The following is a 15,963-nucleotide window of genomic DNA, read 5'->3' as shown; positions in this document are numbered from 1 at the left end:
TAGTTTTTGGCATTCTCAAGGAACTCAAATCAAGTTATTTTTTAATGTTCTTTGAGATTTGAAATCAAAAAGAAATCTGCAGGGGCAAAACAAGCCTGAAGGGTAGAAACGGTAAGTTTTCTCAATGAAATTCTTGTAGGATAGTGCTTGCTGCTCTTGAAGAAAGACTACCGCATACACTCGAACATACGGTGACTCGAGCATAAGCCGAGGTACTTAATTATTACCTGGGAAACCAGAAAAACTGGTTGACTTGAGTATAAGCCTAGGGTGGAAAATGCAGAAGCTATTGGTGAGTTTCAATAATCAAAACAAATGAAAATAAAATTACTAAAAATTGAGACATCAGTGGGGTAATGTGTTTAAATATTTATTTTAAATAAAACCATAAATAATAAAAGGACAAGTCATTTACATCAGCACAGTAATTGGAAAATCGGTTCAACAAAAACAGTAAGATCAACAAGGATACCTTAAGAGTACTATTCCCTGAGCTCAATCAGCAACCAAGCTAAAATGCAAAGAGTTACAATCCTTCAAAACTGGGATTCATCATCATCATCCGTATCCCAATGCAGGGCTTCAGCTGGTGTGAGGTCATCATAGATGCTGCCCTCGCTGGGGTACCACTGACCCATGTATAAGCCAAACCCCAGTTTTCAGCACATTTTTTATAAGCTCAGCTTATACATGTGCATTATAAAGCTTATAACCTTTGAAGCATTAAGGGGCAGTTCTGCTTGTTCTGCTAAGTTCTTTCTTACTCCAGATACAGTTTCTTTAGCATTGTTGTTGCAACGTCCTATGATTAAAACATAAAAATAGTGTGCAGGGAGAGACTGTAAGCTGGTTCTTTTGTTAGGGCCTCCCTGGTTGACCCCACCTTATATTAGTTCAGTTTACAACAAAATTAAATCCTGCCTTCCTACACCATCCTGAAAGTTGTTTGAACCCATTTTTTCAGCCACTGTGTCAACCCATTTAAAGGGTCTTCCACTCCCCCCCCACACACACCTTTTTTTGGGGGGTGGGTGGGGGTGGGGCTGACGCTCTACTAATTCCTAGAGATCAGAGGAATAGGTTCAGCAGATGGGGGGAAAAGTGAATGAGAGAGTAGAAGAAAAAAATCTCAGCAAGGTTCCTGAATGTCAGAAAATACAGGAGCTGTTCAAGGGATGATAACTAATGTTTATTGAACTATCAATATGTTCCCAAGCTCTGGGTTCAGTTCTTTACTCAGATTTAAAGTTAAATGATGTTGAGTGTAACTCTTGTGAGAAAGATATTTCTGTTATTGTGAGGTGCCATCAAGTCAAGTCCTACTTACAATGACCCCTTTATGTATAAGAGAGTGAAATACTGTGGGGGTCCTAAACCACCTCACAGTCCTTCCTGTGTGAGCCCAAAGTTGCCCTCAGGGTCAGACCATTGCATTGAGGATCTTCCTCTTATTTACTTACCCTCTACTTTACAAAGCATGATGTCTTCCTCCGGGGAGTAGTTCTTCCTGTTAACTTGCCCACAGTTTGTGAGGTGAGGTCTCCCCATCCTCCTCTGTGATCAACATAATGGCTGTGCTTCTTCCAAGCCAGATTTCTTCATTATACAATACAATCCACGGTACATTTAATATTCCTCATCAGTACCACATGGCAAAGGGCAGTTCATTTTGGGTCTTCCTTATTCACTGTCTAGCTTTTTGAAGGACATGAGACAATTGAAAATACCATGACGTGAATCAGGCATACTTTAGTGCTCAAAGTGACAACTTAACTTTGGGGGACATTTAAAAAATTTATTTTAAATAGGTCTTTTGCAGCAGATTTGCCCAATACAATAATATAGAGTTGATTTTGGGGGTGGGCGGGACACACACACACACACACACACACACACACACACACACACACCCACACCCCCCTACCTCTGCTTCTGTAGGTGCTGATTGTGGTCCTAAATCGAATGAAATCTCTGACAACATAAATCTTTTTTTTATATGTGTGTCAATGTAGCTTTTTGGTCCATATGTGAAGATTTTTGTTTTCTTTATGTTGAAACTGTAGCCTTTGATCTTCATCAGTAAGCGCTTTAAATCATCCTTACTTTGAACAGGCAAGGTTTTTTTTATCTGCATTTTGCAGGTTTTTATTGACTGCTACTCCAATTTTGTTATGTTTTTTTCCATATAGTCCAGTTTCTCAGATTATTAACATGTAAATTGAATAAGTGTGGTAAAAGGATATCACCCCAATACACACCTCATTTGATTTTTTTCCTTTCAATTTTGCCTGTTTTGATGAAAGTTGTGTACCAAGATTATTTTACAATTACATATTCTCAATTGAATCTTCTTTATATTTTTCCCTTCCCCTTTCCTTAGTGAGATTTCGCTTTCTGGTGTATACAGTAGAGTGGAGCCAGCAGAAGTTAGTCAATAAGGCTGTAGAGTAGAGCCAACAGAAGTTAGTCAATAAGGCTGTTCTGAGGTGAGAGAAAATAAGAACCTGAGAGGGGTTATAGGTTGATCCTTGTGATCGATTTCCCCCTCCCCCCACTCCCCTCCCCTAATCCTGGTGTCTCTACTATCATCGTTGGCTCTTGGGAGGGTGTTTATCTATACCGGAATCCCTGTGTTATGTCTCTTATCTGTAGCAGTGTATATGTTCTGGTCTAATCTGATTTGTAAGGTAGACTTAAGGTCATGATAATGGGAGGAAGGAAGCACCAAAGAACTAGAGGAAATTTGTGTGTTTCATCGGTGCTGTACTGTACCCTGATTGGCTCATTTTTCCCTGTGACCCTTCTGTGAGGGGTTGGCCAGTTGTCTACAGATAGGCACTAGGTCTCCATTCCATGTCCCCCCCCCCCCCCAATTCACCTTGGGTATGATTTTGTTCTGGGTCTTAGATGCCTCTGGTACCTGATCCCATCAGTACCTCATGATCACACAGGCTGGTGTGCTTTCTTCCATGTTGACTTTGTTGCTTCTTAGCTAGATGGCCACTTGTTTATCTTCAAGCCTTTTAGATCCCAGACATTATATCTTTCGATAGCTGGACACCATCAGCTTTCTTCACCACATTTCTTATGAACCCATTTTGTTTTCACCGATCATGTTGGGAAGGTGAGCATTACAGAATACTGAATTATTAGAACAAAGTGTTCTTGTGTTGAGGGAGTGCTTGAGTAGAGACCCAATGTCCATCTGCCATCTCAATTCTTTACATGGATAATGAGTACATAGTTCTCTTCCCCTTTCATTTATATATTTTTAGACTTCTATAAATGTCCTTTGCCTCCCTCCCTATTCATTTCTTTTACTTTCCTCTTGTCCCACCATCTTGTTCGGCTTCAGTATTCCTCGCTGCTACATTGCCCTTGATTAAGTCCCACTAGGGATCCTACGCCTTTCGACTAGATGACTTTTTTTTTCCATTAAAAAAATTTTATTGGCACTTCTTCCACATTATCATATAATTCAATAGTTCCATCATATCAAGAAGAGTTGTACAGTTACTACCAATCAATTTTCGCACATTTTCTTCTTGTTGTGTTACTCTGGGTTGACCAGAGAAACAAATTCATAGAGACTCATATGTGTGTAAGAGAGAACTTTTTATAAAAGAGCAATTGTATATTAAGAAAAATCCCAGCCCAGTCCATATCAAATCAAGTCTGATATTATCCGATATATTGATACTAGTCCATAAATTCCTCTTTAGACTCACACAGCCATTCAATGCAGCTGAATGCAGGAAGATCACAGGCCAGTGGGTGGAAATTCATGTGGATCCAGTGGCTGTGGAAGCTTCTCAGCACTGGCCTGGGTTTCCACATGACTCCTCCAGTTTCAGGGCTCTGGCTCCATCAGTGTAGCCCAGTGGTTCTCAACCTTTCTAATGCCGCAACCATTTAATACAGTTCCTCAGGTTGTGGGGACCCCCAACCATAAAATTATTTTCATTGCTACTTCATAACTGTAATTTTGCTACTGTTATGAATTATAATGTAAATATATGATATGCAGGATGTACTAGGGGGCCCCTGTGAAAGGGTCGTTTGACCCTCCCCCCCCCCAAAGGGGTCACGACCCACAGGTTGAAAACCACTGGTGTAGCCCCATGTGGCTTGTCATCAGGAATACCAAGCACAGGGTGTGGGTCTGGCCTCCAGAGAGCTATTTATCCCCTTTGTGTCTCCAAAGGAGGTCATCAAGCTGGGACCTGATTGACAGGCTAAACTCCACCCCTTCACTCTTAATAGCCTCAAGTTGACACCAAATTATGTAACTACCTCACTTGTACTCATTATTAGTGCTTTATGTTTTTTAAACATTCTATTAGGGGCTCACACAACCCCCATCACAATCCACACACACACACACACACACACATCAATTGTACAAAGCACATCTGCACATTCCCTGCCCCAATCACCCTCTTTTTTACATTTTTATTAGGGGCTCATACAACTCTCATCACAATCCACACATACACACACATCAACCGTGTAAAGCACATCTGTACATTCTTTGCCCCAATCACCCTCAAAGCACTTGCTCTCCACCCAAGCCTCCCGCATCAGGTCCTCTTTCCTTTTCCCCCTCCCCTCCCCCCACGAGCACCCGATAATTCACAGATCGTCATCCTGTCACATCCTGCCCCATCCGGAGTCCCCCCACCCCCCACTGCCGTCCATCTCCCAGGGAGGAGGCCACATGCAGACCCCTGCAATCAGTCCCCCTCCTCCAACCCACCCAACCTCCACTGCCCCCTGCATCGCCCCCCCCCCCACACCCCAGGTCCCGAAGGCACCGTCCACCCTGGACACCGACTGCCCCTCCCCTCGTGCCCCCAGCCCCCACATGCACCAGTGCACAACCTCCGCCCCACCCAGTCCCGCAAGGCAGAATTTGGACCATGGCAGTTGCGGGGAGGAAGCATCCAGGATCTGGGGGAAAGCTGTGCTCCCCATCGGTACTACATCGCACCCTGACTGACCCACCCCCCCCCTCTTAAACAACCCCATGGGGGGATCTCCAGTGGCCGACAAATGGGCCCCGGGTCTCCACGTCTCCACTCTGCACCTCCCTCCCACTCACCATGGTGTGTGTGTGTGTGTGTGTGTGTGTGTGTGTGTGTATATTACTTTTTTTTTGCATGATGCCTTATACCTGGTCCCTTTGGCACCTCGTGATCGCACAGGTTGGTGTGCTTCCTCCACGTGGGCTTATCGCTTCTGAGCTAGACGGCCGCCTGTTCACCCTCAAGCCTCCAAGACCCCAGACACTATCTCTTTCGATAGCCGGGCACCATCAGCTTTCTTTGCCACATTTGCCCATGTACCCGTCTGTCTTCAGCGATCGGATCATGGAGGTGTGCAGCCAATGATACAATCTTTCTTTGATGCCTGACAACCGATCCCTTCAGGACCACGTGATCACACAGACTGGCGTGTTCTTCCATGTGGGCTTTGTTGCCTCTGAGCTAGATGGCCGCCTGTTTATCCTCAAGCCTTTAAGACCTCAGACACCATCTCCCTTGACAGCCGGGCACCATCAGCCCTCCTTACCACATTCACCTGTTCACCTGCCCTGGCCTCAGCAGTTGTGTCGGGGGGGTGAGCATCGTAGAGTGCCAATTTAATAAAAGAAAGCATTATGCATTGAGGGAGTGCCTGCGTAGAGGCCCAAGGTCCTTCCGCCACCCCAACACCAAACCTATAAATATAGACACATAGATCCACTTCCCCATCCTCATATATATATTTGCATGTACATGTCTTTGTCTTGACCTCCATCAATGCCCCTTGACTCCCAGCTCTTTCCTCCATCTCCCTTGACTTTCCTCCTGCCCCACTACCATGCTCCGTCCCCACCTGGGCTACAGCAATACCTCTTCTCTAAGCAACCTTACCCTTGATCATTCCCCACCAGGCCTGCCACTCCCCCCTCACTACTATTTTGGGTCTTATGTTGTTCCCTTGTCCCTGTGTTTGTTAACACCACTACCTTACCCCCCCCCCCCAACCTCCCCCTATCCCAAGCGCCCCCGGAACTGTCGGTCCCGTTGTTTTTCCTCCAGATAGTTCATCCAGCCTGTCCTATTCAGACAGACCTGTGGAGACACTAACATGCACGAAAACAAGACAGAGGAAAACAAAGCAACAGTATACAACCAGACAACAAAACAACAAAAACAAACCACTGACAAATAACAAAACACTTCACGAAAGAAAAGCTTGTAGTTAGTTCAAGGATCATTTGTTGGCCCTTAGGAGTGTTTTCCAGTCCATCAACTAGATGACTCTTAACAACAACAAATTGGATATGTGGAAATGATAAGATGAATGGACAAAGGCAAAGATGACTGACTTTATTCTTAATATTAAAGACTTCCCTACACTTAGCCATTTGCTTTAAAATGCCTTTTAACGTCTTTCTACTGGGCTCAGATGTAAGAGCAACTGTGAGGGTGGCACAGAACTGGGCAGTGTTTCCTGCTGTTGTACATAGTATTGCTGTGAGTCAGAACAACTTACTTAAACCACTTTATAGTTTTCATTCACTCCTGAAAGTCCCTATTGAGTCCTTAAAGTCAGCTAGGCATCGAATCATTGTACTATTTATAGCTTCTTTAAAAAAAAATCATTTTACTGGGGGCTCTTACAGCTCATAACAGTCCATACATCAATTGTGTTAAGCACATTTGGACATAGGTTGCCATCAACATTTCCAAAACATTTTCTTTCTACTTGAGCCCTTAGTATCAGCTACTCTTTTCCCACCTCCCTCCACCATCCTCCTGTCCTCATGAACCCTTGATAATTTATAAATTATTTTTACTTTCATATTTTACACTGTCCACAGTTAATTTTGACCTTTCAAACTTCAAGAAGCAATCCTACAATGTAAGGAACATCAACACTGTCATCAAACAAAGTGGCCTTGAATCCGTACTTTGCCATTTTAGTAGCCATCTTATGAACAGAAAAAACACTTAGCATTTCTGAGATTTACATTTCTGGTCTCTCAAATGCAACATTTAAAATGCATCTTAGATACTAGTTTCTCTTCCTCTTTTAAGGATATTTTGGATACTTTTTAGTGATTTGTATTGTTACTTAACTGTAGTGTAAGTCTGGAAAGAGAAACTAGATGGATCATACTAAAGGGTAGGTACAGCCTCATCTTCTTTAGTATGCCTCCCTACTGGACCGCTTGCTTGCTTGTTGAATGAGTGCTAAATTTAGTTCACATTTTCACTTGTGATTAAGAGAAGCAAACCATTAAGAATTGTTACCAATTTAGTTGTGCACCATTCAGGATTGTTGTGTCAGTGTTCTTTTAGCTACTACTGGGTTTGGAATGCATATATAGGCAGATTATTTTTAGTCTGTTCATTCCTTCCTCTGTCAGTTTATTTTTATCACATTACTCTGCTTTCCACATAAGTTTTTATAGATTCATCGAGTGATACAGCCATTTTACAGATGTGAATACTGAGTCAGCAGGCACCAACCAGCAGGAGTAGCAAACAGGTCTTCTAGGTTTCTGCTCTTATGCTCTTTCTCAGAATATCATGGCATTCATGCTTGTCACAAATTCTTTGATTAGTTAAATTATAGGATAAGGAAGATTAGGAGAAATAATTTGAGAACTGTGTAAGGTAATACAGTATTTTGGGTTTTCTTAGGCAATACAGATAAAAGTATAGAATTAAAACACTCAGTGTGAAATGTGCTTCCCATTGATCCCTTGAGGAACATAGATAATTTAGGGATTTTTGAATGTCTGGGGTTACCAATTTATAACTATGTAAAAAAAGTCAACATTATGTATAGATTCATATATATATGTATAGATATGCAGTATGTATGTATGTATGTATGTATGTATCATAAAAGTTACAGATCATGAAAGTAATCATTCAGATTTTTATATTTAGGGATCAAGGTGGCCGAACATTGTGTGGCGTCATGAGGATTGGCCTAGTTGCAAAAGGCTTGCTGATTAAAGATGATATGGATTTGGAGCTGGTTTTAATGTGTAAAGATAAGCCCACAGAGACATTGTTAAACACAGTCAAAGATAATCTTCCTATTCAGATTCAGGTGAGTACAACTTAACTGCACCTTTAGGAGAATCTGCAAAAATCTGAAATAGGGCATGACCTTCAGTAAGGAGATGAATAATCACAGCAATTAATCCATGACATTTATAGTAGCTTTCTGGTGACTAATGGGATCTATTTTCCAAATTAAGGTGGCTAGTAAGGGACAGCCTTAAACTTTTCAGGTGTATCTATGTGTCTTCATGTGTTTCTTTTGAGACTAAGTTCTCTTACTGTTATAAAATATTTGGATGGGCTGGTGTAATATGTAAAGGAATTGAAAAAATTGAAAAAAGCCCAAACAATTGAGGACTTTCATAGATGATAATTTTTAAAATTGAAGACTCAGCTAATTTAACAGTGACCTCATCTACTCTGCTAATGGAAAATCATTAATTCCTCATTTCCAAACCGTTTTCACTTTGTGATGCATTTAGAAAATTCTAATGTTAGTGTGCTCCCTGGAGGATACTGTGGTAGATTACAGGCTTCTCAGAGCTGAAGGCAGTAGGCCCCAAACTGGTCACCATAGGCCCACCATCCCAGCACTGATTTGGGAAGCTGTGATTAATTTTTAGTTTCAGATCTGAGTTAACTGTGGTATAACTGGATTACAGCTTTTGGATAATTTCTTATTAGTCCTTACGTGTGTGTCACCCAAAGAGATGTCAACCCACAACGGCCAAGCTTTGAGTTGGCGAGGCTAACTTTTTGTGTGTGTGTATTTTTCTTTTATTTGTATTTATTCTACAAGATATGTTTTTTCCAAGTAATAAGAATTCTAAATGTGTGTTTGTTAGCTTTGTTACAGCATTATTTTCTTTCTTATTCACCAACTGACCATCAAAACCATCTCCCTGATTTTTTTTAATCTATCATTCCTGACACTCACACTTGACTTACTTATTGGTCCATTCCTTTATGCTAGTTTTATACTATTTTACACACTTTCATATTAATTTATAATACTTTATTTTCTCTTTTTGCCTTGGATATGAAGATATGTTTTTCTAAGTGTCTACACATATTTGACTTTTCCACTTTCAGTTCTGATGGATAAATACATGTTTTGGTCTTTTAGAGGGTGAAATTTTTTATTTTGCTTTTAAATTCTTATATGATTATTGGGGGATAGAAGTGGAAGGCAATAAAGTGTTAAGAAATGGAAAGTTAACTTATACATTTTAAAAATGAAAGTGCTAATAAAATTCCTTTTGTGTCAATTATTTTTTTACTATTTAAAGGTAATCTATATTTGGCTCTACTAGATAGTGAACATTGTTACTCTGGAGTCTATAACAATGTAACAATGAAAGGTTCAGGCATATTTGAGGCATAATAACATAACTTGGAGGACTTTTCTAACCATCTCCCCTCCCTTTCTGTTCTCTGGAATGAGTCCTGCTTCAGGTGAGAGTAGACTTATTCCTCAGATGTAACAAGGTGAAAAGGTTTAAGGACCAGTGGTATTTAATAAATCAGAGTTCCCGTTCTAAAAATCTGCCCTGTCTCCTAGAGTATTGCAGATACAGAAGATGGGGCCAAGCTTTAGGGTGCATTTGTAGAACAGTCTCTGTTCAGATGACAACTGTGTGAACTCTGCATTGCTCATCTCCTGAGTGAGGATCTTTACTTCTGGGCATCTTGATAAGCTAACAAGTATTCATGGAGGGATCCAGGAGAGCATGTGGGCTATGCAAGTTTCTCGAGGTGGAAGCAATTGGGACTTTATGGGCTCAACAAGATAAAGGAAGACACAAATATCTTGGGAATGATAATTGTATTCATATATCAGATTAAATTGTTTATGAATACACATGTAAGGCTATACACATTATTTATGGGAATGTTTAAAACGTGATTTTCACTTTTATTACAACCCTCACATTGCCTTTGAGTTCTCTTTATGTGGGACACCAGTTTTTGATACCCTGTTTTCTTATGATTTAAATATCTTTTTATTTCCCTGAACACTTAGCCCCAGCAAAACTTTCATTTATCTAATGCTGTAATTGATTAGGCGGTACTGTACATTTTTTCCCCCCTATACTTTTCTGGAATGATTTTAGAACTTCGTTAAGCAAGGAAGAAGGATGACCAAAATTAGAAATCACTTAGAGTTAGTCTGCCCTGTATCTCATGCCATCTGTGTATTACTTAGGTTGTATCATTCAGCTATGATGATCTGTTTGCATAATTTAAAAATTAATTTGACTCATTCTGCTCTTTGAATAGCTCTAGTTTTGGTTCTTGCATTCTCTGTGTGGCTTTTCCCTTGCTTGGTTTCCTCTATACCAAATTAGGATAGTAGATTTTCTCTTTGCTATCTGTTTAGGAATGCTTACTGGTAGAATGTTATTTTAATTTGAAATACTTTACTGTACACTGATGGGGCAGAAACCTAGTAGTCCTATTTCCATTTTGCCTGACTACTTGATGTCAGATAATTGAGACTAAATTTCAGCATCAAAAATCCCTGTATAATTTATTATTCAGTTATACATTTAATATATAATATAATTTTAAATATAACTGTAGTTGATTGGTTATTTTATGGAGGACCTTTAAATTATGGGTTTACAATTGTATGGTAAAAGGGAACTCAGGTTTGCTTGTGGATGTCAGATGACATGTCCCATAATGAGAAGAATCTTTGGGATGATCTCTGTTTCTGATCGCTATTATCAGAAAAGGGAAATCACTTTATATTCACTTCCACTGGTTAGTAACTATGCAGGATTCATTTTCATTTGTGCATACTCTGTTTTCTTAAAAATATGCATAAACTTATATTTTTAAGTCCTTGGAAAGTAGAAAATTGTATTTAAGATGTTCTTTTAAAAAGGTGCTGTTTTAGAGAACATCTCCAGCTGTTTATTATTCTGCAGTAGTGCTCTAATAATTACAAGAACACCAGTTATACCTGTATCATATAAATTATGCTATTGGCAATTTTCCTTTCAAATATTATTTTTAAATGGCCTTAAATACTGTTTAATAATTATATAAGTAGATGGTTTACATGATGTTTACTTTTTGAGTAATACAGAATGAGGATATGCTTATAATTTGAGTAGAAAGAAGTATTACCCCAAACAACAGAACAGGTTAAGGACTACCCTTTCATATAGTAATACTTAGTTCTTAATTAATCACATGAGAATTGAGGGGCTGACATTCATTGATGAGATTTTACTCTAACAGGGTGTTTTGCAATCTTGGTGATTTTCAGAAACTCACAGAAGAGAAATATCAAGTGGAGCAATGTGTAAATGAAGCATCAATTATAATTCGGAATACAAAAGAACCGACACTGACTTTGAAGGTGATACTTACTTCTCCTCTAATTAGGGATGAATTGGAGAAAAAGGATGGAGGTACATTTATATACATACTTTTTGTTGTGTATTCACTATCTCTTTTGATTGCGATGTTAATTATACTTTATGGATTTAAGTAATAACTTCATTTGTTTTATGCTGCCCATAATATTTTAAATGACCCCATTTCTGCGTAGTTAGTATATTTTGCAATATTATATAAATTCAAAATATAAAATATGTTAATTCAGAAACAGGCCTTTAATGATCTTACTCTTTCAATTTTCCTACCATTTTGGTTTTCTAGTTTACTTTGTTTAGTGTTGAATTGGGTTATTAATATCAGCCCAATTCTGTAGTCTAGTTTACTGTGATCAGATTTCATAACCCTCTTAGCAGTTTGCATATGTTATATGTAGGAATCGTGCTTTACAATTTCTTTATCTTGAAGTAAAAAGAATTTTGATGTTATTTTTATAAAAGGTTTCTATTTGAATGATGGAACTGTGTTGGGGTTCTTTTTCTGGATGTCTTCATCCGGTCAAGTTAACTTGTTTCTGCCTCTCAGTCCTGTCCCTGGCAGCTTGCCTTGTGATAATGCTTCTATGTCAGGTCTTTGACCAAGTGGCCACTCTCTGTCATGACAATTTAGAGACACTTGGGCCTATCTGGGCTGATGGGGACTCCCTGTTGCTATTTTTCCTTCACTAGATTTCAGTAAATTCTGTTCCCTTTTTCTTCATATAATACCAGTGCTCTAAGAAATACAGGTCAGTTTCTTAATTTGTTTCACGTTAGTGGTAAGGATAGATAAAAACATTTACCAATGAAGTTGGAATTTAGAGTTTTGGCAGACATGACGTAAGATTACCTAAAGAAAGAATGATATGCCTTGGGGCTAATTAAAATCAACTGTACCAGACCCAACAAATACAAATTAGACACACATATGAGCCATATTTTGAAATCAAACTGCATTCTAGTCTATAGTTGGGCTTATGCCGTCCCGTTCTCTGCCCCCTCACCCCCTGTCCCCCCTGGTATATAATGTCTGTAGCACCTCTTAAGAATCAATCTTAAATGGCTTCATTTTTTTAACAGCTTTTACAGTTCACTATTAACTGTAGAACTATAAAATGATTTCTGCAGTATCAAGATAAATGTTAATTCTGGTAAGCTGTGTTCTACTTGACCCTCTAGTATAAAACCAACCATTTCTAAGTATAGTTATAATTATAGGTATTTTTAAAAATTGTTTTAGTATAGGGAGATGATATAAAGGCAAAAACTTGCCAAAGACTAGGTTAATTGTACATTTGCTTGTAGCTGTAGGCGTTTCTTCCATTGCTTCTTTGAAAGCGTTTAGGGAACATCAGACTTCTTTTTTTCCTATGATCTTGTGTGCTTACATGGGATTTTTTGTCATAGCTTTCAGTGATACCCATAAGGTTAGTTTTTTTCCTTTAGAACTTTTAATTTCTGCTCAGAGAAGCTGAAAACAGATTCTTGGTGTATTTCATGCTTGTAGAACACTATTTTATTGCAGAGTGGAGTTTGTAATGAAGTAGGAGGGTGACATTCTCTGTTGAGGGGTTTGGGTTACTGAAGGGATCCTTGGATCTTTTATGAGCTAGGTCTCACAGGCTGATGTATATGATTTTCCTGTGGGACAAAGTAAGGTAAAAGAATCAGCTTGGATATGCTGTTTCACACATGTTATTTCCTCCCTGTTTGAATGGCAGAAAGATTTGCCTCACCATTTAAACCTTGTTTTTAACCTTGCAGACTTAATGATTCACATGTTATCCTTCATAATTTGCTCACTTTGACCAACCTAGACTTTATCAAAGACTTTTTCTGTTTGTTCTTTGTTAGCAGTTTTGTATGTTGCTGTGCAAGCTGGAGAATCCAGCATAATTGAGCATTTTCAACGTGGAATTCCTAAATTCCTTAGATTTATATTTTTTAGACTACTGCCCTTCATTCCCTCAATGTAGTTGTTTTCACCAAATAGGATGAAAGCACAGATATAGTTAGGTTTTAGGACTGGAATATATTCTAATTTTCAGTCTCACACATTTTCTTTCTCAGGATTTAATACAGTGCTTCTCAACCTTTTAATGCCGTGATCCTTTATTACAGTTCCTCATGTTGTGGTGACCCCCCCAACCATAAAATTATTTTCGTTGCTACTTCATAACTAATTTTGCTACTGTTATGAATTGGGAAATTCCTGTGAAAGGGCCATTTGACACCATTCCCACCCCCAAAGGGGTCATGACCCACAGGTTGAAAACTGCTGGTTTAAAAACTAAGCCCTGGAACTTTTTCTTTTGAACTGGAGATCTTTCTTCTCTATATTATCACTCCCTCCCCCCAACAAACAAACAGTTACACACACACACACACACACACACACACACACAGTATTTTCCACTTCCCTCTCTTTTCATGCTATATATTTGAATAAAAATTTATAAAAGGAGAAAAAGAATGGTCGGGAGCAGGCAGAACCAGAAAACTGGGAATGGTTTGGTTGCCAACTTAAACAATCAGGGGTGTTTTTATTTCAGCAGAAGTAGATCTTACTATATTTTCCTTTCAAACCATACTGTATGTTTTAAATTGCCAGAATAAATCACTTTGGTATTGTTTATTATGGCTCATGTAAGTTTCCTTCTATGCAGTCAATTTTCTTTCCATACTTGATACTTTATTTGAAGGCCTTACAGAATAAATAGTCCCCACTACTTATATATTCCTATACTTATTATCTTTATTGCTAAAGAAGGCCTAGCAGAAAAATCACAGAGTTGGTGCTTGACAGCTTTATGTTTGATTTTTAATGCTATTAGTTATTGCTGTACAATCTTTTTCAAGCTTCTCTTTGTGAAAAAAATAAATAACCTCAGAAAGTTGTTTTGAGGTGAGATGAGAGGATTATGTAACTTGTATAATAACCAGGATAAAGCTCAATAAATGGCGGCAGTTACTCCGCTTACTTCAAAGATTCACAGAGCACACCCACCCTACTCAAATTGCCATGAGTTAACAATGAGAATAATGTGTACCTGACAGGTCTAAAGAACTGAATTCAGAGACGCTTAAACTCTTAAAAACCACTGAAATACAGTATTGGAACCCAGTGTTCTGAATGTTTGCTGTAGTGCTGATAATAATTTGGTTTATTGTGTAGCTTATGATTCATTGAAGGCAGGTATCTTTTCACTCCTTTATTTCAAGTACCTAGCACACTGCCTAATGCATGGTAGGCAATTAAAAATGTGTTAATAATGTTTGATTTTTAAAAATTAAGGAGTAGACTAATATAAGAAGCAAATTAACAATGCCGTCTCAGAGCCCAAGCCTTATATCTTGAAGAATCAGCTTTGTTAAGGTAGTTTATCATCTACTATGTGGCAAATACTTACTCATACATTATTTATTTTAACCCTTCACCAGTTCTGCGAGGTAGATAATTAATTGATCTGCTTTACAAATCAAGAAACCCTTCCCTATCTCTGTGTCTCACTATCTCATTACTCTCTGAGTGCATGTAGGAATTCTGTGGGGATTTAGTTATTCTGAGTGAGCATCACAAAGAATCTTGGCCTCTTTTGGTGCTTGAGATTTTAAACTGGAAGTATATTTGCTGTTTGGGACTGGTTAATCAAATGTTCATTATGTATTTAAGGCAACTGAAGCCAGGTGGTTAGAGAAAATGGGAGATTCCTGTGGCTTCATCTTGGAAGAAAGATGGAGCTTTCTACTCCTGTAAAAAGTTATAGGCTCAGAAGTCCTACCCTGCCTAAGGCATTGCTATGAGTTGGATTTGACTTTATGGCATGAGTTTTGGGGTTTGGTGGCTTAGTCTTAGAGAGACCTCAGGCTGCAGTGCTGGAGTAGATTTTCTTTCTTTTTCACCTCCTGGGTGGCCATGGTCTCAACAGTCAGGTCCATGCACAGCGCGGGCTGAGGGCAGGAAAGAGAGCAATTTAATGCTAACCAAGGCTTTTATATCTTTTGGGGGGCCGTGCAAGCCCCCTAATTACAGTTAAACACATATGTCACAGGAAGGAGTTGTACTATAGGTAATAACATTAATGGGAAGGGGTTCATCTAGGGGTATACACGCTATTATGAAAAGGAGGATTTAAGGGTATACAAGAGACAAGATGGACGGATTCATGATGGTGGCTTAAATTAACCTTGATTGCCCTTAAGGATGGGGTAGATTTTCAAAAGTTCACAGAAAAATTTTCTGAGCATGAACTCTGAAGGCAACTTGGCAGAGAAGTTCACTAGCATGTATCTACTTGGATCAATGCAGTAGTTTCTCACAGTGGAAAGATCACAACTGGGATGATAGTGACGCTGCATGCTTTATTCCCCTATCTTTCAAAGTCTCTAGACCTATAAGGCCAAAAACAGCTCTTAGCCATCGGTTTTTCAGTGGTTGGCTGCCTAATGAGGCATGAACGAAAAATTATACTAATATGAATTAGGAGAGTACCTACTTACGCTCACTCAGA

General features: G+C 39.0%; 1 protein-coding gene across 3 annotated transcripts in view; it reads left to right on the top strand.

Annotated features, from left to right (window-relative positions):
- Nucleotides 1-15,963, top strand: part of STRBP (spermatid perinuclear RNA binding protein) — a 160,257-nt gene that overhangs the window by 85,057 nt on the left and 59,237 nt on the right. For all 3 annotated transcript variants that reach the window (XM_075560466.1, XM_075560464.1, XM_075560465.1), the window contains exons 4-5: nt 7,947-8,112; nt 11,344-11,488. In XM_075560466.1, the coding sequence (XP_075416581.1) occupies nt 7,947-8,112; nt 11,344-11,488 (311 nt within the window). The remainder of the gene's footprint in view (nt 1-7,946; nt 8,113-11,343; nt 11,489-15,963) is intronic.

Source organism: Tenrec ecaudatus, chromosome 10 (assembly GCF_050624435.1).
Source record: "Tenrec ecaudatus isolate mTenEca1 chromosome 10, mTenEca1.hap1, whole genome shotgun sequence".
Classification (NCBI taxonomy): Eukaryota; Metazoa; Chordata; class Mammalia; order Afrosoricida; family Tenrecidae; genus Tenrec; species Tenrec ecaudatus.
The sequence above is the reverse complement of the archived record's forward strand: the minus strand, read 5'-3'. Positions and strand labels throughout refer to the sequence as shown.